This window comes from Lepisosteus oculatus, chromosome 15 (genome assembly GCF_040954835.1).
Source record: "Lepisosteus oculatus isolate fLepOcu1 chromosome 15, fLepOcu1.hap2, whole genome shotgun sequence".
Taxonomy (NCBI): Eukaryota; Metazoa; Chordata; class Actinopteri; order Semionotiformes; family Lepisosteidae; genus Lepisosteus; species Lepisosteus oculatus.
This window is the reverse complement of record NC_090710.1, coordinates 7854910-7881723: the sequence shown is the minus strand read 5'-3', so window position 1 is coordinate 7881723 and position 26814 is coordinate 7854910. Positions and strand designations below refer to the sequence as shown.

At 36.0% G+C, this 26814-nt stretch overlaps 1 protein-coding gene across 3 annotated transcripts in view; it reads left to right on the top strand.

Annotated features, from left to right (window-relative positions):
* Positions 1 to 26030, top strand: part of gpc5a (glypican 5a) — a 320984-nt gene extending 294954 nt beyond the window's left edge. For 2 of the 3 annotated variants that reach the window (XM_069178958.1, XM_015363661.2), the window contains one exon: positions 23527 to 26030. In XM_069178958.1, the coding sequence (XP_069035059.1) occupies positions 23527 to 23681 (155 nt within the window). In that variant the 3' untranslated portion in view covers positions 23682 to 26030. The remainder of the gene's footprint in view (positions 1 to 23526) is intronic. The other variant, XM_015363662.2, reaches the window with a different exon arrangement.
* Positions 26031 to 26814: the final 784 nt, after the last annotated feature.

Sequence of the window (26814 nt, the reverse complement as noted above, 5' to 3'; positions counted from 1 at the left end):
CTTGGCCTTTTCAAAATCCTGGATTTCTTCTTTTTGAGCTTTTTTGTTTTGAATCATTGTCTTGGTGCGTGATCCATTTTCAGTCCAGCCTTATCTGTCAGACAGATGGTTTCACATTTACCTCTAATACTGTGGTATAGTGTGGAATTTATGGTAGATTCAATGATAGCAAGATCCCAAGGCAGCTAAGCAGGTGCAAACCATTACCCCAACACCACCATACTTGATAGTATGATATGGCTTGATGGTTGGTATGAGGTTCTTCTGGTCACAGGCAGTGTTTGGTTTTTGCCAAAAATGACAGCCACTCATAGGTAGATTAGGAATAATTTTGAATATTCTCCATTTGTTGCTTATCTTCCTTACCATGGAATGATGGACTTCATATTATTTGGAAATGTGTAACCGTTTCCAGACTTTTTGGTAAGTGAAACAGCATAACAGTTTCCAGACTTTTTGGTAGGTAAAACAGCATAATGATCCCATTTTATCAAATAATCTGATGCAAACTGCACTACTGTAAGAATACCAGGTGGCACAGTGAATCCTTGATGTACAACAGCTGCACGTGACTGTCATAAAAATCTTATTTTAACAATAAAAATGAAATGTTTATTAACCCATTAGTTAATCTTACTGTACAGTAATATTAAGTAACACATGCTGTGCAGTAATACTAACATTTTTTAATTACATACAGTATCAGAATTATTAGTAATCATGTCTGAATAGTACTTAGAAAAAATATAATTTTATTTTAGAATTTGATTGTTAATATCTTATAGTGGCTTTACAAAACCTCCTATTTAAAAGCATATCAGCACATAAAAAGAGGTCTGTAGTTATTAGACAAACTCTAAAAGAATGACTTATAATTATATGACAAAATGTTTTTATTTACATAATTTCTAGTGTGTTTTTCAGTAATTTTGTATAAGATTACATTCAGTGTTTTCTATTCATAACATTTTATTACAAAATCCATTTGGTTTCACTTCCTCTGCAAGCAATTATAACATCAGTAATTATTTGTTCATGTTATATATAATACTTCTTTGCAGTGTAATGGAAAATGAAATGTTTGTAGTTTTTATTTTGGTTCACTGGTGTGATGCATTGGCAGTTCAGTGGTAGAATTGTCATGTGCCATGTAGGAGGCCTGGTTTCAATTCCCAACCAAAGTTTATGCATTTTCTTTCTTAAAATTGTTTAAGAAATTACCCCTTGGGTATAATAAAGACTCTTAATTTAATAATAAAATATAATAAATAATATGCACAGTATAGTATATTGACATTATATATACTGTATATATACTGTATCACAGCATGTTAAATATTCAATAAATAATAAAAGTAATTTAATATTTAATTTAAAAAGTAGCAATAACATGGATGAACCTGTGTAGAGGCTGTTTCAAAAAGTGAGATTACTTAGTTATTCGGATATATAAAACAATAGTTTATTGTTTAGCCTTTTGTGAATGGGATTTTTTTTTCAGGTTCACATACAGTATGCATAAAATATATTTATATATGTATGCTAATTGTATGTACTCCCCTACTAATATATTTCTAATGCCGCTTTCAACAGTCACATTGCTGCTGAAAGCCTGGATAAACAACTAAATACAGCTTCATTACATTTCTGTATATACCATTGTAGGGAAAACCGGTTCAGGGACGCCAAATATGTAATCATAGTGGCTCTCTGAAGGCACCAGTTCTGTAGGGTTTGGGCATTTACTGAGACAATTATTAATTGTAGCAGTAAATCACAAAGTTGATTCTTTTGATGGCTTTAGAATCCAACCATGCGACATAACTCAAACAACACGCACACACAGGTACTAATACACGAGGATACATTTATTAATACATAGAATATGCATATAAACCTAACAGATCTTATCGAGAGGGTTATCAGAATACAAAAGATATATATTCAATGAGTTACAAAGTGTTACACATATCAAGAGGACATACGTTCAGTATATCATTCATTAAGACCGTTTCGTAAAGTGAACTTGGTTACAACTTCTACATTAGATACTCAAAACAAGTACATAACTCTTAGGAATTAAATTGATATCAACTGGTTTGGATAACAATTGAATTCTCGAGCTGTAATGCATTGAAGTTGAATACTCATCCAATCTCTGGGGATTCAGATCTCCTGCGGGCACAAAGAAACAGTTGCAGGCTGTTGCTGTCCAATCCGCGCTCTCTGGCTCGGTGCCAGGCTGTGCTGCGGCTTGCGACGGTGCGCTGCTGATGCTCATTGTTGGCTTTAACTAGCAAAGTTTGTGCACAGGAGAAAAGATGACTGTGGGTCCCAGCAAGTCAGGAAGAGGACCGGTTCGTTCCTGATGAAGAGCTAGTTCTGAATAGTAATTCAGCTTTCCACAGTTCCGACCTGTTCACGAGGCCTGCTGCTGGTTACTCTCTGGCAACCTCCGCTCTAGACTCTTAGAACAAAGGAAAGTTCTGGCACTCGGACACACTGGCCGTTCCGTGGTTGTCCGGGCTGAGTCTCAGGATGGTCCGGAGGCGCACTGCGAGAATGTCCTGCCCTTGGGAGCCTTCTGCTCCTGGGCCGTCCTGCCCTGGAATTCTCCTTTGAATTCCCTTTAGAATTGTTGAATCTGAATCTGAATCTGAATCTTGTTGAATCTCAATCTGAATCTGAATCTCAATCTGAATCTCTCAGGCTCTCTGTGTTGCCTGTTTTTACCTGGAGGAACTTCAGCTCATTGATTGGCTGAAAGTTCCATGGGCATCAGAGTCCCACGTGGGTTACTCGGCCCTACCGGTCCCTGATTGGTTGATCAAGGTGAGATATGAGTCACTTACTCCTGACACTTAGTAATGCAGTCCAGATGTCCAACTGGCACTCCCTAGACAGATAGGCGCCAATGGATGACCATTGATCATGATAGCCAGGCTTAGCTAAGTGCATCCCCCTTTGGGAGCTGTCCTTATCAAAAGAAAACATCTTGCATGAATGGTTTCTCTGTGGCTGCACCACAGAGATGAACAGAGAAATGGGGCCTCATTTGGGAAGCTCAGAAACACTTAATTCTGCCTTATTAATAAGCCTCGCCGCTACACCATCTTTATTCATTTTTAGTTAAGATGATAAAATGCATATGGGTTATACCAAACTACTGTAAATGCATGACATATTTCATTGAAAATTTCAATATTACAATTGTTAGGAAAAGCAGAAAATGCATTTGGATGAAAACTTCTTTTGGAAATTAACCTCTTGCCACAACAGCAAAGATTTATACAGCTTACTGGCCTGGGCAAATATGTCCTTGATGAAGGACATACTACTCTTTCCATTAAAAGAGGAGTATCAAAGGTTGTGTGAGTTTATGATGTACTAATTAGGAGATTAAAAGTCCCTATCAAGAGAAAAAGTCCTACACATGAGTTTTATTTTATTTAGTTAAAGCATGTTTATGTTGTTATTGTAAAAAAAAACAGAGCTGACAAACGTTTGTGCTATGATGAACCTCAATAGTGTAGGCTTACAGTCCAGAAAAAAACCCTCCTCTTAGCCTGTATCCTTGATGCATTAAAAAGTACAATCTGAAAGAGCAATCATTAATTTACTACCAGATCCCAGTGGTTCAACCATTTGTAGCTAATCCTGTTCTTTAGATTTACACTTTGTACTGTATGTCTGTACATGTACTGTATATATGCTTAAGAACATGTTAAAGTACAGATGCAGCCATTCAAACAAGCGGGGTACGCTGCGCTACAACGCGGTGGGCGTGTCGCATCAAAACATCATTTCACGTCATACCACGCTTTACCATATGCAAATTATATTATGTTAATAGTATCTGGAATCACCTTGTAAATACGCCAGGTGGAGGTTATAAAGCTTTACCTCTCCTGTACAACATTTGAGCTGTCACCAGAAAACATCTGGTTTCGAATCCCGATCACTGCTGAGGGACAATCTTTATTCAATTAAGAATTTAAGTTGTATACTCTTAAGACTTTTAAATTTAAACTGTGTATTACAGCAAGGCTGTAAAGCACCTATTGCGTCTGCGTTCATAACTTAATGTTTAAAATTAAACAACGTAAATCATTTTCTTTGACTTCTAAGTCCCTTAATTATCATTAAGCACAGGTTTCTTTTTTGATACCATTGTTAGACAAAGCAGGAACTTATTGTACTTTCTATTGACATTAAACGTGGAAAGATTACAGATTACAGATTTTAATCATATTTAATTTTGTTATACATTTTAGAAAAGTTTCATGTATGCATACACCACGAAACTATTCTTGATTGTATTTCTGAATGCTATGTATAAAAAAACTTGCAGCTTACTCAATGATTCTAAGATGATCACGAGAAAGTGTATTGCATGTCTAATGGTCTAACCCCATTTTCCCCATTTTGATTAAAATCGCAAACGCGTGTTTAATTAAATGCCTTTATTGATTCACAACCTGGCAATGTAAATCATTATCTTTGCATTTAAGTCACTTAATTCACTTTAAGCATAGGTTTCTCACTATTTAGATTTATTTTTCATACCATCGTTAAACAAAGCAGGAGCATGTTGTACTTCCTCATGGGATCAAACATGATTAGATTGTAATCTTTTTTTTAAAATACATTTTAGAAAAGTTTCATTTATACAAAAAAGTTGCATTTAATATCACTTGTTAGTTATATTAATACGGATAAGCTCTCTATTTAAGCTCAAAGATCAAACAGCAATATCTCATAAACTGGGACTGATCTGTGATCTGTGATGTGGTTGAGTGTGAATTGTGGCGCTCTAGCAGGCTAGCGGGTGTCTGTGGTTTGGGTCAGCTGGCTGTGCCGAAAAATAAAAACTGGTTTAACAACTCTTAAGCACACTGTAGTTTTTGTTAGACCATTAGACATGCAATACACTTCCTCGTGATCATCTTAGAATCTTTAAGTAAGCTGCAAGTTTTTTTTAATTTTTAATTATACATTTTAAACACTTGAATTTTGAAAACGCAACACACATTCCATAAAGATACAGTACAATCACATTCTCATGTCTTCCCATGGTATAAAATGAATTAGCACGTGATTGAGATAACAATGCGGTGCCCACACTGGGGTAAAGTTAGCTTGAAGTTTGAAAATGATTTTGGCATGCCTGTAGCTTTTTCACAAAACCTCCTAGAGTTACGAAGACACTTGCTGTGTGTACAAAGTACATTGTGACTGTTTTCACAGCCTTCACTATGTTGTTTTTAAGCCATTTTTTTTACCATGCTCGAATATTCCTTTGTTCATATCTTTGCAAGGGAAACACAGAAAGCCTTCAAACCAAATGTATTTTAAAGACCACGACTTGTGAAAATGTTCACAGCCTCCATCAGTGAGCTAATTCTCTTTTTTTAAACCTCTGGTTTTTCATCGATGCGTAATTACGCACTAACTGGAACCTGGGGGACCGCTGTGTACACACGTTCACAACACAAGAGATACTGCTCAATAAGGATTTGTGCGAAAAACCCATATATCACCATAGGAAGCATAACAGCTCAGCCTCCAATCACCCAGACTGTAAGCACAGGAATAAAGCTTTGTTTGATTTCTGAAACCCTTTCTTTATGTTCTGTTTTCATTCAGGTAAGGGTCAACTATATACACAATACTGCTGACAGCAGGAACATTCCTATACTTTACTCAGCAGCTTATTAAAAACAGCACCCATGGTGTTCAAACCGATTTTTTTTTACACAGAAGACTGACACAGCTTCGCGTTGTGAATCTGTTTTTCGAAGAAATGTGTCCATGGGGGGAAGGTGGACTGTCTTTCATTGGAAGACTTGCCCTATTCTACTTTGAAAATACCTGTGAAACCGGTTTGTTTACAAACAATGTAGACACAGAGACTCAGACTTTGTGGAGTGAAATTTGGCACAGCCAGCACTCCCACAGAGAGAGAGAGATGTGAAAAGCACGCAGTGCCAGGCGAATGCACAATATTAATGTAGGGCTTTCGGGTTTGCGTGGATTTGCGCCCTACTGTATGCCCTGCGGTACCGCTGTGTACATACAGTACAAAGATGTTGTGATATAGTGAAATATGAAAAATGTCAATATAATACCAATAATATTTGCTATTTCAGTTTTTCAAAGAAATGTTTATTTGTTAAAAGAAAACTTATGGCCACAGCTGGGTTTGAACATCTGACCTGAGGGTTATAATTCAGTCAATTAAGCTATCATGCCACCAATGCAGTCGTGTGACAAGCATTGAAACAGCAATACACATTTCAATGGAAGTCTTATACTACTGTTGGTTCAATTGTACATGAATAAAGTTATACCGTTATTAATTTCTTAGATATGCAAATCCATATTATATTCCCTATTAATCCAATTCTAAAAGTATGCTTTTGTTTAATCCGATAACGAGCGTATTCGCAGAAAAGGTTAAAACGATCAATTTTCACAAAGTATATAAACATACAGTAATATGGTCAGAAGGAGCACGTAAAAACATTTCTGAAATAACCACATGTAAGACTTCGATGCTTAAAATGTTTAGGGAAAAATGGAATACTGGTGTGTTTTTTCTTTAAACTACCGAGACCAACAATATACAGTTTACATAATATGTTTATGTTCCTAAATTAATATTGTTTATGACCTTCAGATGCGTTATGCTCGTCCTCTTTTTATGCTCAGCTACTAAAATGTCCCTTTAGTTGTAAAATTCCATATAAATATTCAATACTAAGCAGATTAAAACACGCACAGTAAAGAGATTAAATGATTAAATCTTTCAACTACTGACCAATGCACCACGAGTGCCCCTGTCGGTCATTTTGGCCAGCCAATCACGTACGGCGGTACGCAGCAATGGCTTGTGTGTAGATGCGTGTGGTACGGGTCTGTACCACAAAGTTTGAATGGCTGCATCTGTATAACTCAGTTAAGTCAGGTAAAGTATAACTTATATTTCAGCATGACACGACTCACTGAATTTCTCATGATATCAAATCCCTGTTTTTTCACATCACATCTGCGGCATCTCTCCTCCACCCCATTTCCACTTTTGTAGCCAATCCTTGGTCACTTCTCACTCTGAAGAGTGCCCAAGCCTCCTCATCCTCAAAAGGGGGATGGCAGGTGGAATCAATGGAGATGAGAAAACATTTTTGGTTTGGTTTTATAACATCACTAGTCTTAATTTTTGTTGTTTATTGTCTTTAAATTACTATTGTCTTTTTGAGTTGTAATGGAAAATGAAATCATTTGTCAATAAAACAAACTGCAAGGTCAGCTGGAGAGAAAGGTACCAAACATTTTCAAACATTAAAGTTTCACCGGGTGTCTGTGAAGTTTATTACATACTTTATGTTCCCCCTTACACCTACTTTCTTCTTTGGTATGAGTATGTGTGCTCTGCTTCACATCAGGATATTCTGCTGGCTTTTTAAAAACAGTTCATTCCATACAGCGCATCATAGATATCTGATGAATTTTAATAAAATATATGTTCTGAGTGTGATATCTGATACAGTACTAAGTTAAGTGTCTGAAGTTCTTTTGCTCTACTTTTTACTTTAAAAATGTTTTGATGGATAGTCTACAGTTTAAAATGTAACTTAAAAATATGTAGGTTAAATGTAATGGATACATAAAAATGAATATTCGATTAATTATAAAACCTTGGACATCATTATCCAATCTTATCATTTTCTTGGCTGAACCCCTCTGCTCAGATAACCATGTAAATAGACCCAGAAACTGGTTACTCTAATGGCATATTGTTTTTATGACTTAAGACTTTATTCCTGTTATCTAGATTCTGATACTGAATATCATTACAAGTATCACTGTTTTGCAAGCAGATGTTAAAAATATATTGCATAGATGTTTTGAAATAGAGAACACTGTACAGTACCTCAAAAGCAAATCCTGATGTCAACAATTTTAATCCGGCCTCTGTTTTGATTTTACTGCACGTTTTTTTTCCTGCTTTTAAACAGATTATAATAATGTATGGTTTTAAAGCCACTACATCATCTCTGGAACAAAAGCACCACAAACGCTAGATGTGACATCATTAAGAAAACAAGAAGAAAAAGGGCATCAGAAACAAATATATATATATACAAATATTGTAGACTAAATAGACATATGATAAATATATATTATGCATAGTGGATTTAGAAATTAGTTATTTACAAGAAAATAAGCATTTAAAAACCTTAGTTGTGATTTCTCATTAAGGACATCTTTAAATTATCTTACTCTCTCTGAGCATCGTAAAGATTGTTGGTGTGGTGGGCAAAATGACTGTAGAATTGGTTTCGTTTACTATCCGTACTGTATGGAAGCTAATTCTAGGTTAATTCATGTTATACTTCATTTATAATTCATATTATTTTAGTATTCAACATATTGTTATAAAATTAAATATAATAAATATCAATATAGATTACATCTATTTATTTTATTATTAGAGACAGAGCCTAGATTTAGGCATTGGCTGGGAATTAAACCCGGGCTTCCTGCATGGCAGGCAAGAATTCTACAACTGAACCACCAATGTGTCACTCTGCTTGGATGAGCTAAAATAAAAAATACAAGCATTTCACTTACTGTTACAACAATAACGACAATGTTCATGGGAAATGTCATTAAAATGAGCACATTAAATATTTTCCATAATGACCACAGCAAGTAACCGAGTTAAAGAATTCAATGAAGAAAATGTTTTTGCAGAAGAATATTGTTGTGTTCCTCATTTTATGTTGTCACCTGTTGCTACCTTTATAAATATATTTATATGAAAAAATTCATATCCTTAATGCTGTTCAGAAATATTATTATTCTTTGGTTATTGTTATGTTCTGCTACCAACATTTTCCTTTAATAATATAGTTAACTTTATTTTATATAGCCGCTTTAAAGGTGGCTTCTCAAAGCTCTTTACAGGATGACAACAACAATTAATTAAAGAATAATCAAGATAAAACACAATTACTATATATAGGGGAGACCGTGGATGGTGGTACTAAGAAAAGCAGAGGGGTGAAGAATGGAACCATTTAAGTAAAGGCTTTTCTGAAGAAGAGGGTTTTGAGTCTGGATTTGAAGGAGTTTAGAGAAGGTGATTCTCTGATATCCTTGGGGAGTGAGTTCCAGAGCTTGGGGGCATAACAGGAGAAGGCCCTGTCACCCGTACAATGTAGACAGGCTTGGGGGACAGTAAGGAGAGCAGAATTAGAAGAGCGAAGATTGTGAGGTGGGGAGTAGGGCCATAATATTTCAGACAGGTACTGAGGTGCCAAACCATGCAAAACCTTATAGGTGAGCATGAAGATTTTAAAGTCTACACAGAATTTGACCGGAAGCCAGTGCAAGGACTCCGGGATAGGAATAATGTGAACACTTGCACTAGACCTGGTTGGGATTCTGGCTACTGAATTTTGGACATACTGCAGTTTGTTCAGAGTAGATTTAGATACCCCAGCGAGTAGAGCATTACAGTAGTCAATTCGAGAGAACACAAATGTGTTGATCAGCTTTTCAGCCACAGTTAGTGATAGCATAGGACATAGTCTAGCGATATTTCTGAGGTGAAAAAAAGATGTTTTGACAGAATGGTGCACATGTGGGTCAAATGTTAAACCAGAATTGAATATAACCCCAAGGTTTTTCAATTTTGATTGAAGCTCAAGTAAAGAACCATCTACAGATAGGATTACAGGACTGGCTTGATGAAGTTGATGGGGGGTGCCAATAAGCATGACTTCAGTCCACATCAGTGTCAGGTTTGGTATGGATGTATATTTGAGTATTGTCAGCGTAAAAATGAAAGCTGAGGCCATGTGATCTTAAAAGCTGACCAAATGGAAACATGTAAATGCTGAAGAGCAAGGGGCCCAGTATTGAGCCCTGATGAACACCAGACTTAACAAGACCAATTTCAGACCTGTACCCATTAAGAGAGACAAAATGACAGCAATTAGTGAGGTAAAATTTGAACAATTTGAGAGCAGTGTCAGAAAGTCCAAACACAGTCTCAAGACGAGAAAGATGTTATGGTCAACAGTGTCAAAAGCAGCACTGAGATCAAGAATGATGAGTATAGAAAGAGAACCAGAATCAGAAGCTATTAGAAGATCGTTAGTGACTTTGAGCAGGGCAGTTTCTGTGCTGTGAAGTTGACGGAAGCCAGATTGGAGGGGTTCGAAAAGGTTGTTTGTTATGAGGTGGTTATGTAACTGTGTGATAGCACATTCTAGATTGTTTGCAAAAAAGGGTAAGTTGGAGATGGGGCAAAAATTGTTAAGATTGTCTAGAGCCATGTTAGGCTTTTTTGGCATGGGGGTAATGGCAGCAGTTTTGAGGACCGTTGGTACAATGCCAGTGCTCATGGATTCATGTATAATATTGAGGACAATGGGACAGAGAGAAGAGAAACAGGACTGAAATAAAGTGGTGGGAATGGGGTCTAAAATAGATGTGGTGGGTTTCATGCGTGTAACTAGTTTATTGAGGGATGCTGAGTCAAGAAGAGAGAAGCTGGAGAGAAGGGAACCAGAAAAGTTGGATGAGGAGGGAGGAGGTATGGAAATGATATGCGTAGTGGAGAGAATGTGATGCCGGATGTTGTCAATCTTAGAACTAAAGAAATCTAAGAATGTGTTGCAAAGTTGCTATGAGGCAGGTAATGTGGTGGGGTTTGGCTTTAGCAGTCTGTTGATGGTGGAGAAAAGATGTCTGGGGTTGTTTTGGTGATTTTCAATGATGTAAGAGAAGTAGGTGGATCTAGCAGACTCTATAGTAACCTTATATTCAGGTAAGTAATCTCTCCAAGCCTGATAATGTACATTTAGGCCAGAAAGACGCCACCTACGCTCAAGTTTGCGAGAGGCTGCCTTCATGGATCGCCTTCATAGTCGTTGTACCGGGGGTAGGGAGAGAGAAGGAGATTGTTCGAGTTTTTAAAGGAGCAAAGGTGTAGGTAAAAGAGCACTGTCAAGTAACTGTATTTTGTCCTCTAGAGCAGTGGTTCTCAAACTTTTTGGACCAAGTACCACCCCTAATCCAACCAAAGCATCCAAGTACCACCTACAAGTCATCATCTCATAGGAACCCCAGAAATTCTCAATGACCAACATGAGCACGCGTGCACACACACTCACACATACATATAATAAATATTATAATAATAAACTTTATTTGATATAGCGCCTTTAAAGGTGGCTTCTCAAAGTGTTTTACAGAAAAAAAAAACATTAACAACAACTAATAAAAAAGCACCATTTCAGTGAGAGGGGTGAGCCTGTTTAATTGAGCAAAGCCGATGTGAATTAATTTTTCGAGCCTTGATACAATTCACAACAGAGTCTAACAGATGTTAAATCGTCAGGCATTTTCTTGACGGCAAAGGTCTCGCGGTGGATGTTGTAATGCGTACATTAATTCCTGGAGCAACCTCTCTAATTCGTGCAACTACACCGTTATGTCGGCTTGTCATTGCTCTAGCACTCATATCTAACGTAAACAAGCAAATTGGCCAAATCGACTACAGACTCATCTAATTGCAGTGAAAAACATCTGCTCATCTTAACGCGCTCTATCAGTGTACTTTTGATATAATCCTTCATTTCAACAATTCTATGAATGACTGTGTCTTTCAGGGGGAGGGGGGCAACAGGTCGAGCTGTTTAGCATTTTTTTCTCTACACATAATACGTGTCAGCTCTTTTGCCAACGGTAAATAAGGTTCTTCAAAAATAGTGTACCTTCCCTGCTTTAGCAATTTGCAAGCTTGCATTTTTCTGCGTTTCCGTTTTTATTTCCGTATTTATTTAAAGTTTTTATTTCATGCGCATGGGAGCGAAACACAGAGACGCTCTGTGTATTTTTCTCAAATTAGAACAGTTCTTAAATATTTTTCTGTTATCACGCTTTTGTGTGCTCACAAGATTACCTGCGTTCGTAGCACATATTTCTATGCATTCCTGTGTTTAGAACGTTGGCATTGTTCCAAAATCACATTCTCCTTTCTCCCTATTTTCTGGAGATACAATAGCTTTTTTTAAATACAATTGATCACTTGCATCCGTAGCACGCATTCCTATAGAGTGGTATAGAATTACAGAGTATCTCTTGTGTCCACTGAAGTATTAGCGCGCACTGTATCGTAGTACGTAGGCTGCATATTCGACACGTATTAAAATACAAAATATGAAAACCCGTCCCGATTTTTCAGTGCACACGACACAGTTCCAGGGTCATTTGGCGTACCACTTGGCGGCACTCCACGTACCACTGCTGGTGCGCGTACCACAGTTTGAGAACCACTGCTCTAGAGGGTCATAGGAAGAGAAACAAGATAAGGAGGACAGAACAGAATTTGCAAACCTTGGGTAATCAATTGATCGCCAGTTGCGGAAATTTACAGAGCGTGGGGGGGAAGTGTTAGAAACAGGTAATTCCAGATTGAAAAGAATGGCTAAACTAAGCGGTCAGAGAGGCCTAAATCAAGGGGAGAGCAGTGGGAGACAAAAGAGTCATTTGCAATAATTAAATCTAAGGTGTGTCCTTTGTTATGTGTACAAACAAACTGAGTAAGATCAAAGCATCCCAATAGAGAAAGGAAGTCTTTAGCCAGATTGGAATGCCTTTAGTTACATAATTCCATATTAATATGTCATATTAAGTGGTGTTAAAGAAGTAGTATAACTGATTCAATTCTGCTACATTTTCGATAACATCTAACACATGACAAGTGCCAACTATCGATCTTCTTTAGGCAATGAAAACTTAAGCATACCTACTGTAGTTTACTGCAGACACAAAGTTTTAATGCACATGTTATTTCTCATATACTTTTTTCCCAGCTTTTTCCACTCCAGTTTATTGATCTCTGTTAAGTATTGTTTCCTAAAGGCACACAGAATTTAACTCCCATTGATTTCACATTACCCATAAACTTAATCTTTTGACTAATACCTCTGCAATCACATTTTTTATGTGCTTTTTTCTTCTGATTTCTTATTTCACCTCAAACAGACAGATCCATTTTTTTTTGTTTACTGAAACAACCAAGTGGAAAAAATGCGTATTTGCAGCATCCTTTAAAATTGCCAAGTAAATGTCTCCAGAACACTTTTGTTATACAATTATTGAAATACTATCCAAAGGCACTTTGTCATTTGGGACTGTTAACTGCTTTATTTGTTATTGATCTGTGTCTTTTAATATGAGTCTAGCCACATGATGTGAAATATAAACCAAACTGTTACAATTATAGATAAATTGAAATAGAAGGTCAAATTATATTTGGTAATTAACCCCCTAAAATAATATAAAAAGTAAAGTGACATGTGTACACTAGATAGAGTTAAAAGCAACAATGGTATATCAATATACAAGCATTTGTGGTAATTCCGAGATATAGCAGCTTCAGAGGTGATGTGGCTAAATGAAGCACTCTAAACAAGATTTCTTCTAAAATATGTGGTGCCTTCCTGTCTGTACATAATGTACTGAGAGGACCCAGCACACTGCAGAAAAGCAATCAGTAGTCCGTTAGGGATTCATAGATGCAGATCATTTGTATTCACTAAACTGTCTGTTTAGCATTGTTCAGAGAGATGGAAAAGTTAGAAAAATACAAAACATACCCTCAACAGATAACCACTGTAAATACAATATATCTTTCCTCAAGTTCTTTTCCAAATGAAAGTGACTACTACCATCCCTAAAATTGAGTTACTTTTGTCAAGAACAGTTATCCCTGCACAATGATGAATAATAATTTATCTAGATTTTATTTTGTACACAAAAAAAAATCATATGAGCCCGGCAAAGGGGTGTCTTATTAGGGGAGATGAGAGTCTCTGCTCTCTTAGAATAGCATAATTGAATTTGATTTGTTCAATTATACTATGTGCAGCTTTGGACAAGCTCCATATCACCCAAAGTATGCAGGAACTGGTGCTCATAATCAGGAACTGGTGCTTTTTGAAACACGGTGCTATACGAGGATGCAGGCCCTGTCATCCTTTAGATGTTCTTTACAAATTGCATTGTTTCACTTTGTAAGGTGTTAAGGTAAAGAAGTAAACATTTGTCCTACCAATGCTGATGGATTTAAACTCTTAATATTTCCAGATTTTATAGTAGAAAATGTAGATGTTGATAAGTAGCAAGTTTTTAAAATCACTTGCCTAAGCTTTTGTTGTTTTTTTTTAAGAAAGAAAGACTTTGGTCAATGAAGCTGTGAACATGAAATGTAACCTAATGAAATAAAACCAACTTAAACTTATTTTAAACATAAACCAACTGCAAGGTTGCACTCAATTGAGTATATAGCATATAATCATTTATATTCTGCATCCCAATTGAACTGCAACATCTTGCTTTTTTCTGACAGCTCAAGGTGTTTGCCTCTGTATGTGATTACTTTTATGCAGTTCTTAGAGCAGTAAATGGTGCAACATCTCTTTCATAATACAGTTCTGTATTTATAAGAACATTAGAATGTTTACAGATGAGAGGGGACCATTTGGATAATCTAAAAGTAGTTTGTTTTAAGTAGCTCATCCAAAGATTTAATTGAGCCATTTCTTGAAAGAAACCAGGGTATCTTCTTTTTATATAAGCAATTGGTTTGCCAGATTGTCTTCAAACTCCCCCAGGTACTGTACTTTAAATATCAGTTTAGTATGAGGCCTGTAATGTGTAACATTATTTTCGTAATGTCTGTCCTGTCATAGTTTTAGGTAAATTTTAAATCTCATAAACAGCAACTAACTGTATACTACATGGAACCTGTTCTAAATAAAAATGTGTTGAATTAAGTAATTGATAATATATTAAAATATAGAGACACAGCTTAGCACCACATTCGCCAACAGAACAAGTGATCAAAAATGAATACCTCGCAAAAATCAAGTATTATGTCATGGCTGAAAGGAATAGACGCCAAGAGTACTGACACCAGCTCCGATAGATCACGCACACCTGTTGAGAGCGAGGAGGATTATACATCGGCCACTAGGATTACCATACAGTATTTGAACATCAAAAAATAGAGGACACCCTGAGAAACTATCCTATTTTCTTATTTGGAAAGGGGGTCGGAATGGAGAGGGTTTTCAAAATATCCCATGTTTTATGTTCATTGGTAAAGTAATTGTGATGTTTATCTGTGAAATGCATAAGTCCCCTCTGCTGCAATAACAGCATCCTCTGTTTTGCTGTCAGATTTTACGAAAGAATCTGTTAATTTGGTTGACGAACTCAAATTGCCTTTTTGTGTTTGTCTGAGTCAACATGAGCTTGCAAGTCAAGTACACCTTTATTTGTCACAGAGACAAAAGTACCAGGCTTAAACACCAAACATTTAGCTTCCCAGTCCCATCTGCCATTTCAAAAATACCAACATTTATTTTCTAGTTCTGCGGTGAATTTACACTTTCGCTTTGGCATTTTGTTTGAGGGTAGGAAACCGAGAAACAAAATACTGTAGGGAGCCTTTCGGGCGAATGCTTCTGCACTACACAGACTGAGTAAAGACACTGATATTGATGGCCGATATGGCTCTCATGACATAATCATGACATAATCATATACATACACGACGAAAACTGAAAGACAAAGCAAATTACAGAAGTTAAGAAATTCTCTCTCTTTCTAATATCTTTATAGCTTTTGTTAATTATTCTTCATGGTGAAAATAATGGGATCGAAATCTCAGACATTTGAAAATTCTCCCCAGAAGGTGATATCAGGATCAAAACGGAGGACACAGCCAGGAAAAACTGGATTTATGGTAACCCTAGTGGCCACCTGACACAGACAGCTTTTAGTGTTAGCAAGTGTCAGAAAATGACTACAAGGCAGTATGATCCAAATTAACTAAGTGCTCAGTGCTATTTTTATTATATGTGTGTGTGAGTGTGTCTGTGCGCTCATGAATGTGTGGGCTTTAGTGTGTTTCTGTAGTCAATCAATTATTTTACTAGAAATATTAACAAATATAAACCTTTCCAGTTTAGATATCTTTTCAAAGTAATTCTAAACCCCTTCTCAGTCATCCCAAGTGAACAATTCTATTGGGGTCATATAATCTCCGAACTTTAATATATTAATAGTAGTTCCTTGCATTTTCATTTCATTTACATAGATGGAAAATAATAAATGTGACAGACATGACAAAACACAGCTCTGGGGAACACCAGTATTTTTAAAACAATTTCTTCTGAATATCTATTGTTCATAACACTCTGTGGCCAATCTGTTAGAAAATCCTTAATCCATCGTATAAGGCTCTCATTACCATTTAAACCCAGAAACAATTCCAGTAGTACATGGGTCTGAATTGTATTAAATGCTGACTAGCTTCAAAATTCACTAAAGTCAAAGCTGCATCTTCAGTCCCCTATGTTCTTTATAATCAAATTTTAAGGGATCCAGGTGACAAGAGGGTCAAGAGGGTAAAATTTACAAATAACCTCGCCGTGCTCTTAGACAACTGGGGGTTGAGTCCCACTGTTTAAAAGTCAGTGTTTTGTTTTTTTTAGGTACAGGTACTGTATAATAACTGAAACTTTCCTGGCCAAATTTCCTATTGGCCTTTACCAATCATGGCGTCCTAGTAATCCCCATCTATGAATTGGTTTAATCACTCTGTTCTCCTCCCCACTGATAGCTGATGTGTGGTAAGCATACTGTGTGCTGAGGTGGATGATAAGGTGGATGCTGCACATTGGTGGTGGTGGAAGGGAGTCCTCATTACCTGTAAAGTGCTTTGAGTGGAGTGTTCAGAAAAGTGCTATATACAGTGCCTTGCGAAAGTATTCGGCCCCCTTGAACTTTTCAACCTTTTGCCACATTTCAGGCTTCAAACATAAAGATATACATTTTTTATTTTATGGGAAGAATCACCAACAAGTGGGACACAATTGTGAAGTGGAACGAAATCTATTGGATTTTTGAAACTTTTTTAACTAATAAAAAAATGAAAAGTGGGGCGTGCAAAATTATTCGGCCCCTTTACTTTCAGTGCAGCAAACTCACTCCAGAAGTTCAGCGAGGATCTCTGAATGATCCAATGTTGTCCTAAATGACTGATGGTGATAAATAGAATCCAACTGTGTGTAATCAAGTCTCTGTATAAATGCACCTGCTCTGTGATAGTCTCAAGGTTCTGTTGGAAGCGCAGAGAGCATCATGAAGACCAAGGAACACACCAGGCAGGTCCGTAATACTGTTGTGGAGAAGTTTAAAGCCGGATTTGGATACAAAAAGATTTCCCAAGCTTCAAACATCCCAAGGAGCACTGTGCAAGCGATCATCTTGAAATGGAAGGAGTATCAGACCACTGCAAATCTACCAAGACCTGGCCGTCCCTCTAAACTTTCAGCTCAGACAAGGAGAAGACTGATCAGAGATGCAGCCAAGAGGCCCATGATCACTCTGGATGAACTGCAGAGAACTACAGCTGAGGTGGGAGAGTCTGTCCATAGGACAACAATCAGTCTTACACTGCACAAATCTGGCCTTTATGGAAGAGTGGCAAGAAGAAAGCCATTTCTCAAAGATATCCATAAAAAGTCTCGTCTAAAGTTTGCCACAAGCCACCTGGGAGACACCCCAAACATGTGGAAGAAGGTGCTCTGGTCAGATGAAACCAAAATCGAACTTTTTGGCCACAATGCAAAACGATATGTTTGGCGTAAAAGCAACACAGCTCATCACCCTCAACACACCATCCCCACTGTCAAACATGGTGGTGGCAGCATCATGGTTTGGGCCTGCTTTTCTTCAGCAGGGACAGGGAAGATGGTTAAAATTGAGGGGAAGATGGATGCAGCCAAATACAGGACCATTCTGGATGAAAACCTGTTGGAGTCTGCAAAAGACCTGAAACTGGGACGGAGATTTATCTTCCAACAAGACAATGATCCCAAACATACAGCAAAATCTACAAAGGAATGGTTCACAAATAAACGTATCCAGGTGTTTGAATGGCCAAGTCAAAGTCCAGACCTGAATCCAATCGAGAATCTGTGGAAAGAGCTGAAAACTGCTGTTCACAAACGCTCTCCATCCAACCTCACTGAGCTCGAGCTGTTTTGCAAGGAAGAATGGGCAAGAATTTCAGTCTCTCGATGTGCAAAACTGATAGAGACATACCCCAAGCGATTTGCAGCTGTAATCGCAGCAAAAGGTGGCTCTACAAAGTATAAACGCAAGGGGGCCGAATAATTTTGCACGCCCCACTTTTCATTTTTTTATTAGTTAAAAAAGTTTCAAAAATCCAATAGATTTCGTTCCACTTCACAATTGTGTCCCACTTGTTGGTGATTCTTCACATAAAATAAAAAAATGTATATCTTTATGTTTGAAGCCTGAAATGTGGCAAAAGGTTGAAAAGTTCAAGGGGGCCGAATACTTTCGCAAGGCACTGTAAGTGTAAGAAATTATTAACTATTATTAATTAACCTGGGAGAGACATTTAACAACTTCTGTCTCAATCAGCTGTATAGATGAAGTAATGGGAATCCACTCAATTATCATTGCTCTTATCTCTAAAACCAATCAATGTCAAATCTTCCAGAAAGATAATTAAGGTCATTCTGCTACAGCAATAGGTGCAACATTTGTAGAGCAATACAGCTCTAAGAATCTAAATACAATGGGTAACACCTGGCCTGTGTCAACATTTCCAGCTTCAAAAAATGTTTGGTTGAGATGTACTGTAGGTGGTCCAGATTCAGTATAAGGTTTATGTAGGTTTACGGAAGTGTTGATCAACAGTCCAGGAGCACAATATGTAACTAACAGGTACAGGTACAGAAGGGGGGTGGACAACAGAGGATACAGGAGGAGGAAAATATTGAAGGTAGGGGGTTCTTGTTCCAGATCACCTGAAAAGACCAGATTGGAGCTAAACATTTAAACCTTGTTAAGAGAGCTTGCTATTCTATGTTATTAGGGAGGTCTGATTTTCTGTGTAAACAATCCCTCAGTTAAAAACTCACTCTCCTGGTTTGTGGGTGTATTTTTAGAAAAGGGAGACATAACCCCATTTGTAACAATTCACAAAGGAGCTAACAGCACAGTTCCCATTCTGTGTTTTGCTACTTCTAACCATCATTACATTAAGCCCCTTCCATGCTTGCTTAGGGTTGCCTACACATAACCTATTCTCAACTCTGTCTTTGAAATCCTTTTTTGGCTTCCTCCTTTTTAACCTAAACTCCTTATCTTTCTCTCTAACAACAGCAGTTTCCCCATTTAAAAAGTGACTGTTCAGTCATTCAAACACATTTTCAGTCCTTAGACATCCAAGGTTTGTTATTAGCAAATATTTTCAATAGAGGCAATGACAGTACTTTGACAGAACTGGATGCTATTACATAGTCAACTTTTGCAGGTCTCCCCACAAGTCAAAAAACACTTGACAGTTTGTGGTATCAAAACAGCACATACTGTAAGCTCTTCCTTACTCTCCACTGTTCATATTTGCACAGATTTAAGTACAAGTTTCTCAGGTTTCACATGCTGCATGTATGTAGGGTGCAAGTGAGAAATATTATGGTCCGATTTCAGAAAAGATGGTCTGCACACTACCTTGCATGCATCTTCAATATTTCGATAACACTAATCCAAGACATGTCTCATATGAGTAGGGGAGGTCGCATACTGCTGCAAGGTAGGAAGATATACTAAAATTGAAAGAGTATTCAAATCCCCAAGCAGTTAGTGATAGTGAAAGTGGATCATTAAAGCTGGTAGTAATCTTTTCACCAGCTTTCTTGTTGTTTGGTCCTGGCACATGAAGTAGGGTAAATAAAATGGCCTCAGTGACACAGTAAGAATCTAATTTTCTTTAGTACATACAGTACCTGCTCTAACACATTAAAATGGGTAACCCAGGTGTTGTAGACATAGATGCACAGGCCCCCGCTGATGAATTTCCACTATGCTGTTTTGTCACAATGTTTACATCATTGTTGTTGTGATACAGTAAATCCATGTTTCAAATTATTGAAACATTCAGATTTCAGTGAAGCAATCAAGATTACTTTGTTTTGAAGTCTTCCTCATTGCAATAAACAAATTTCAAGGGATCCAAACTTGACTGATTTCACTCAATGTATTTTTAAGAGACTGGACAGTTGAAAAAGTAATATCTGGAAGTGGAAGTTGACTTTTTCCTCTTTTGCAGTCTATTCATAGCTTCACATGTACAGTAGTCCCAAGATTCTTGAACTTATAGTATTTTTTCTTCTGACATTTGTTTAAAAAGAAACATGAACATAGCAAATAGTCAAGGACCGAAAGCAGGAGTTCTTGGAAGTAGAATGGGACTAATGGTAGTAGGAATATCTTATACTCTCCAACGCCATTGCTTTCGATAATGATTGCAAAGTTTTGAAATATACAGGTTCGTATCACAACAGTCAAAATGGACAAAATCAAAAATATCATGAAATGCTCTACCTTCATACTTGAAACACACTTAAATCCAAACCAAAAACAAAACTGAGCAATTTTAATTAAAAAACAAACAGCTTACACAAGTGAGAGTACACAAGAGTACAATATGTAGGACTTATATTATTAGATAAAATCATCACTTTTATATTTTGGTAGGGTCCTGGTTGTACAACTTGGGTGTCTTAATAATTGAATTTGCAGTAACTCTAGTATGGGCAAATGTTTCTACCACTTATATGTAAGCTCTACTATCTCCTCTAATGTTTATATGTTTAAATTTTAAATAAACATTCATGTCTATTTTGAAAGTAATTAGGCATTTTCTTCCAAGAATGGTTTTGGCTTGAAGATGATCTGTAGGATAGTTTGCCAGAATGTTTATTACAACAGTTGGGATAATGAGAGGGTCTGTGATTACCTACCAATTCTCTATCAATTTGTGTTGAAGTAAACTGTATAAATGTTATGAATATACTGTACGTATTTTTATCTATTCTTGCAATGATGGCTAATTAAAAGGTATACTTTTGCCTTGTTATAGTATCGCATGCTTTAAAATGAATGTACTTGTCTGTTTCCTGTTTTGAATAACTTATGCTGAAGGCGACATATTTTTGTTTGTTTACAGAAACACAACAGTTTTCCAAAGGGGGCATTTTTTCAGCCTCTTCCATTCTAAAACACAAAAATGTGTATGGAAAGAAATTAGTTGTACTGTCAGCTTCAGTCCTGTAACCTTAGTTTCTTTTACTTGGGAACATGTGTTAAATTATTTATTTAGCAAATACCTTGGCAGAAAAAAAAAAAATAATTTAAAAATGTTGTACAAATATTTCTCTAAGACTTCCAAAATATTTGGTATTTTTAAGAAAAATCACTTTCACAGCAGATGAAAATTCCAGCTTGCTGGATGACTTTTAACTTCATAGTACTGTACATACAAGCTAAAAATGACAAGGTTAAAGAAATAATCAAACATCTCCAGGAAAGAAAATACTGGTTCTATTCAACAGGCTTAAGGTGTGTATGTTTGTTGTTATAGTGAGGTTCATTTTTTAATGAACTCACTCATATGAACTAGTCTCAGGATGAGTAATATGAATGAGAATAGTTTTTAATGGTTTATATCAAATTGTCATTTATTGAGCAAAAGAAATAGTTGTGCTTGCCTTTTGCATTTTTACCTGGCTAGAATTATAAAGTACTGTAGTGTTAATAGTGGGTTAGTGACTAACCAAATATCCTGATTATGAGATTGCAAATGATTGAACTAATATTTTTGTGTATTTCTGCAAAAAAATTTTGGGAGGACCCTTTCTTCTGGGAATAAACTCAAATTGTAAGCAGAACAGTTCAAAGCATTATTTTCCCATGCAGTTTCCCGAGGTTCATACATTGCAATCATCTTAATGGTTATGATTATTAGCCCCATTATTATGTATAGAATGGAAAGTAAATGCAACAGTGCACGTAATAATAGTAATAGAAACCACAGCTGTTTGAGATATGCCTAATATACAGTATAAGCAAGTTCTCATTATTGTATGTTGTGTTTAATCTAGTCTTCATCTTTTCCCTGCAGCAAACATTAGTTATCATATTATTTAGAAAAATAGAGCACTGTACAGTGCAACATTGTAATATACATTTACAGCATAAAATGTAAACTGTGTGATAAGTGTTCTTAGAACCCCACATGATTATGAGAATATATAAGCAATATATTCCTACTCATTTAACTACTATTAAATCCTGATTCTCTCAGTAAACTGTCATTGATTTTACAGCAATAAGCAAAATACATGCAAAAAATAAATATATATGCAAAAAAAAAGATTTTGCTTTTTCAAATTATTAAAGTTACAATAATTGTGTAATATTGTCCCCTAGGTTGTTTTGCATGAAACATTATTGCATACTTTCCTCAAGTATTTCACATGATGCAATATAATGGCAAGGGATCTTTTGGTTGATACAAAAATGCTAATTCCTGGTGGAGGATGAGATACTTTACCAATATGTTGTTCTAGCATACAATTTAAAATTTGCTTCCAAAAGGTTAAGTTCTACCATAGACAAATAGGCATGTAACTATAAGGATTCCAGAGTTTTTTGGATAATCTCCAGATTACAGTATTTATTTGATAACCGTGAGTTTGATCTAAAACTCAATATGTATTGAGCTCTTGGTAACAGCAATTCACAAGCTCTGTTTACATAATTGCTTTGTCAGTGCCTGAATATAATTTAATAATTGTATCCCATTTACAGCTGCTAAGAGACAGACACTGTAGCATAGTGATAGAATTGTTTTGCTGAATAAAAATGAGGGTTTGTCAGTTAGATTTTTCTCTACCTAACATAACAGAGCATTCCTTATCATTTTGTTGGACCCAGATTAGTTTCTGAAAAAACAAAAACAAACAGGCATTCGGATTTCATGGTCTGGTTTAAATAAGTATAGGCACACTAAAGGCTACATTATCAGATAAGAGTCAGCATTCAAGGACATTTTGTTGCTGTAAATTATCCGATTGTGCAATATTTAGGCAAACCATTCCCTTTATATTTCACAGAGTGTTAAACTTCCACTCAATGTAGTGAGTCCTAGGCACATTTTTCAAATGTCTTCCATTGGTGCGTCAAATATACATTTCCATATTCTCCCCCTGAGGGTAATGAGATTGGTGCTAAGAAGTAAAGACACAACTAGCAATTTGTAATTTGTACGTGGCAATTCAACATTAAAAAAATCAAACACAAGTCATAGGAAATATCTGATCAAATAAAATCTCCGTCATATATTAACAATTTATTACAAAATGTGTAGAATTCTAGGTACAACTAAGGCAAAAGTGTTCCAGAGTGTGACAAATATTCTGCCTCTTTGCAATTATATATAAGGTTGGGAGAATGACTTGTGATGGTTTGTGTGGTCTGTATACTAGATCAAGTTCCTGCTGTGGTTTTGCAAAAATTAAGTGTGCGTCATCCTAATTTTTCTTTCTTCTGCTCCTGCAGGGATACCAGAGAAGGTGAATGACAACAGAAGGCGTACCCAGCAGACAGAAAATGTTGAAATTATGGACAGATCTGGCACACACAGTAGAAAGGAAGCCAACATTTTTACTTTTAATTTGATTTGTGTGATCAGTTTCCTTTTAAATGTCTGGTAACATAACTGACATACAGTGTATAGTGCTGATTACTAAGCCTGCAAAAGAAAGGCTTGTTTTAACAAGTAGTGCCAAGATGGCATGACAGCATGCCTCTTCTATCAAAGATAACAGGAAAACGTAGGAATAACATTATGAAACTATAATTTATTTGAAAAAAGTCTGGAATACATGTTTTCTGTCTTGAATGAAAATATATAAATAATCAGCATGTTGTTCTCTTCACAGTGTAAGAATAAATTCTTCAATAACACTAAAATATCCTGTGCCATTGACTGTATCAAGCACTCACTAAACTAGTTATCTCACTAGTGGCAGACACTTATTTCCACTTATTTTTAATATCCATGTAACAGCATTATCTTTAAAAATGTATTTTTTTAACTTTTTATGTAATTTATTTAGTAACCAAGCTTTCAGTTCAATATTATTAAGTAGCATATTTCATTTAGACCTCACAGAAAGTTTTTCAAATAAAAAAAAAAGTTTTTTAGCCAGATATTAAAAGCCATCTGTTTTTGCTGCTGTGCGATAATGAGGAACCAAATTCCAAAGTAAGAGCTATTATATTTTTTTAGAAATTATTTTGGAGTTTTTTAAAAAAGATTTAAAAATGCATCACAATTACCACTGAAATGCAAGATTGCATATAAAGTAAGTAAAAAGACGAAACTTCTAACAGCCATTTATTTGGCTTTTGTCTCAGTGTCAATCCTCCCTGACACACCTAATCACATTCTTGTTTAAAACCCAAGATTTTTTCTAACACAGAAGGTTAGCACATGGATCTACCTATCTTCCAAAAAGAAACAGTAAAGTTATTTTTTAATTTTTTATTGTTATTTTGAATTCAGTTAATTTCTTTCAAGTTTTCTCTTTCATAGGGTTTCATATTTTGTAAGTGCTGTTACTAATCCATTACATTTTCTTTTCTGTTCTGTATAAAAAAAATATAGATGCCTATTTCTACAGTGACAAGCTACTCATATTTGGGATTTAAAGAACCATTTCAATTCTGATGTTGCATTCAGTGCATTTACTGAAAGAAAGGTTTCCCTTGCTCCATTTTTTTTAAATTGTTGGATCCAGCATTGTAAGAGCTTCTCTCAAACAATCCTTTAGCTAATGGCAGTCGTGGATCATAGTATGCAAACAAAGAGATAATTGTGGCATGTAATCATATATTATATTAACAACTATATAATGAGCCTAACAAAATTTAAAAAAATCATGCTGTAATTTCTGTCCACAATTCTCTTATTCTGCTCTAAAAATTAGAAGAGCAAATTAAAAATATAAAGTAGATCAGGCTGGTCCAGACAAGGGAGTTAACTGAGTTGCCGATGGGGCCAGGAAAGTCCCTGTGGTGTATTGCAATTGATGGAGTCCTGTTAAGACTGTGTGTAGAATAGTTGATACAGTAGAAGCCTTTTTATATATAATGTTTGGCAGTTTACTAACTGAAATCCTCTAAAAACCAGCAATTTCTCCATAAGCTTAATTTTCTTACTCTCCAGGAAAATCTGTGGTTCTATCCAGCTTGAATCCTCTGCCGTCTTTCAGTAGTTCTGGATGCTGCTGAGAGTGCAAACTCAGTTATTGTGCAACTTCTGCAATAGTTCAGACAAATTATGTCATCTTTGTTCATTTTTTTACTTGTTCTTTGTAAGCTTTAGTGTTATTGATTATGTGATAACATATGTAAATCTTGAGTAACCAGCATATTTGATTATCCTGTATCTCTCATTCTGTGGATATCAGGTGGCAATTTTTTATTGTAGTTGGATTGATGGTTTCATACACAGCAGTACCTCCCGCTGGTGGACCACACTTAAACAGCAGTTGTGCCTGTTGTCAGGTAGCCATTCATATTCCCTACACATGTTTCTGAGCCTGGTGTTAAAGTATGAATCAGCTATGTCACCTGATCTTAGTGGAAGCTTGCATTTGTGTACAGTTCTCTGTCAGTGCAAGTTGTCAATCAACACAATGGTTTGACAAGCAATTGTAGATTTCAAACTGAAGCATACAAAAGGAAAATTGAGATTCTGTTTTAACAATGATAATCATCAGTGGTTGAAGATTGCCAGAAAGGGTCTGTTACACTTCTCCTTACATTGCATTTGCATCTAGTTTGGAACAGAATGTCTTTCATTTAATTTACAATGCAATGATGGTCAATAAGACAGTGTTGGGAAAGAACAGCCACCAGTAGAAAGTTGTATCTTTGTTGATTTGTCTATTTATATGGCTGTCAATTCATTCTGTTAGATCTCCAATAAATACTGTAATAACTTGAAATTATTTTAAATGATTTTATTATATAAAATAAAGAGTAGTAAAATAACATCTAATTGAGAGTTGGTTGATGTTCTTCATACTTCTTTTTATTTATGGCAAGTGCTATATTGTCTCAGAACAAAATATGCATTTTGTTAATAATGTAAATTTGTAATTTGTACATTTGTAATGTACAAATCTGTTAATATTTTTGTCATTGTTCAAAAACTGCTGATGTGCACTAGTCTGGTGCATTTACATGTACAGGTTATTTATGAAAAGCTTAGGTCAGAACAGCAGCAAGTGAAATAAACTTCAGCAAACAAGTAGTTGAATACACAATATTAGTTTTGAATGGTTATTGCAATGTATTTAGTGACACTCTTCAATCACAAAATAATATGCATTAACCATATCTGCAAACAAAATGCAATATAAATTACAATGTATTTAATTGAGATGGATCTCACTGATCGACATAAAACACTGTATAATGTTAAGGTGAACATAAAATTATCATTAAATTAATTAACTGCTTGCATGTATTTATAACCCTCAAGAGAATATATCTTCAAAAATTGCTTGCGTCTAAGAGACTTTGTGGATAAACCTCTACCAGGTTTGCAAATCTGGACACTGTAATTTTTACCCATTCTTTGAAAAATTGCTCAAGATCCCTCCCTATTGGTGAAAAGCAATTTTTAACTCTGGCCACTCCAAAACATTGTTTTGTTTTGTTTTTGGTGCACTCCAGTGTGGCTTTGGCTGTATGTTGTATGTCTTGGGTCGTTGTTCTGTTAGGTCCCAGGTCTCTTGCAGACTGCAGTAGGTTGTCCTCCAGGATTTTAATGCA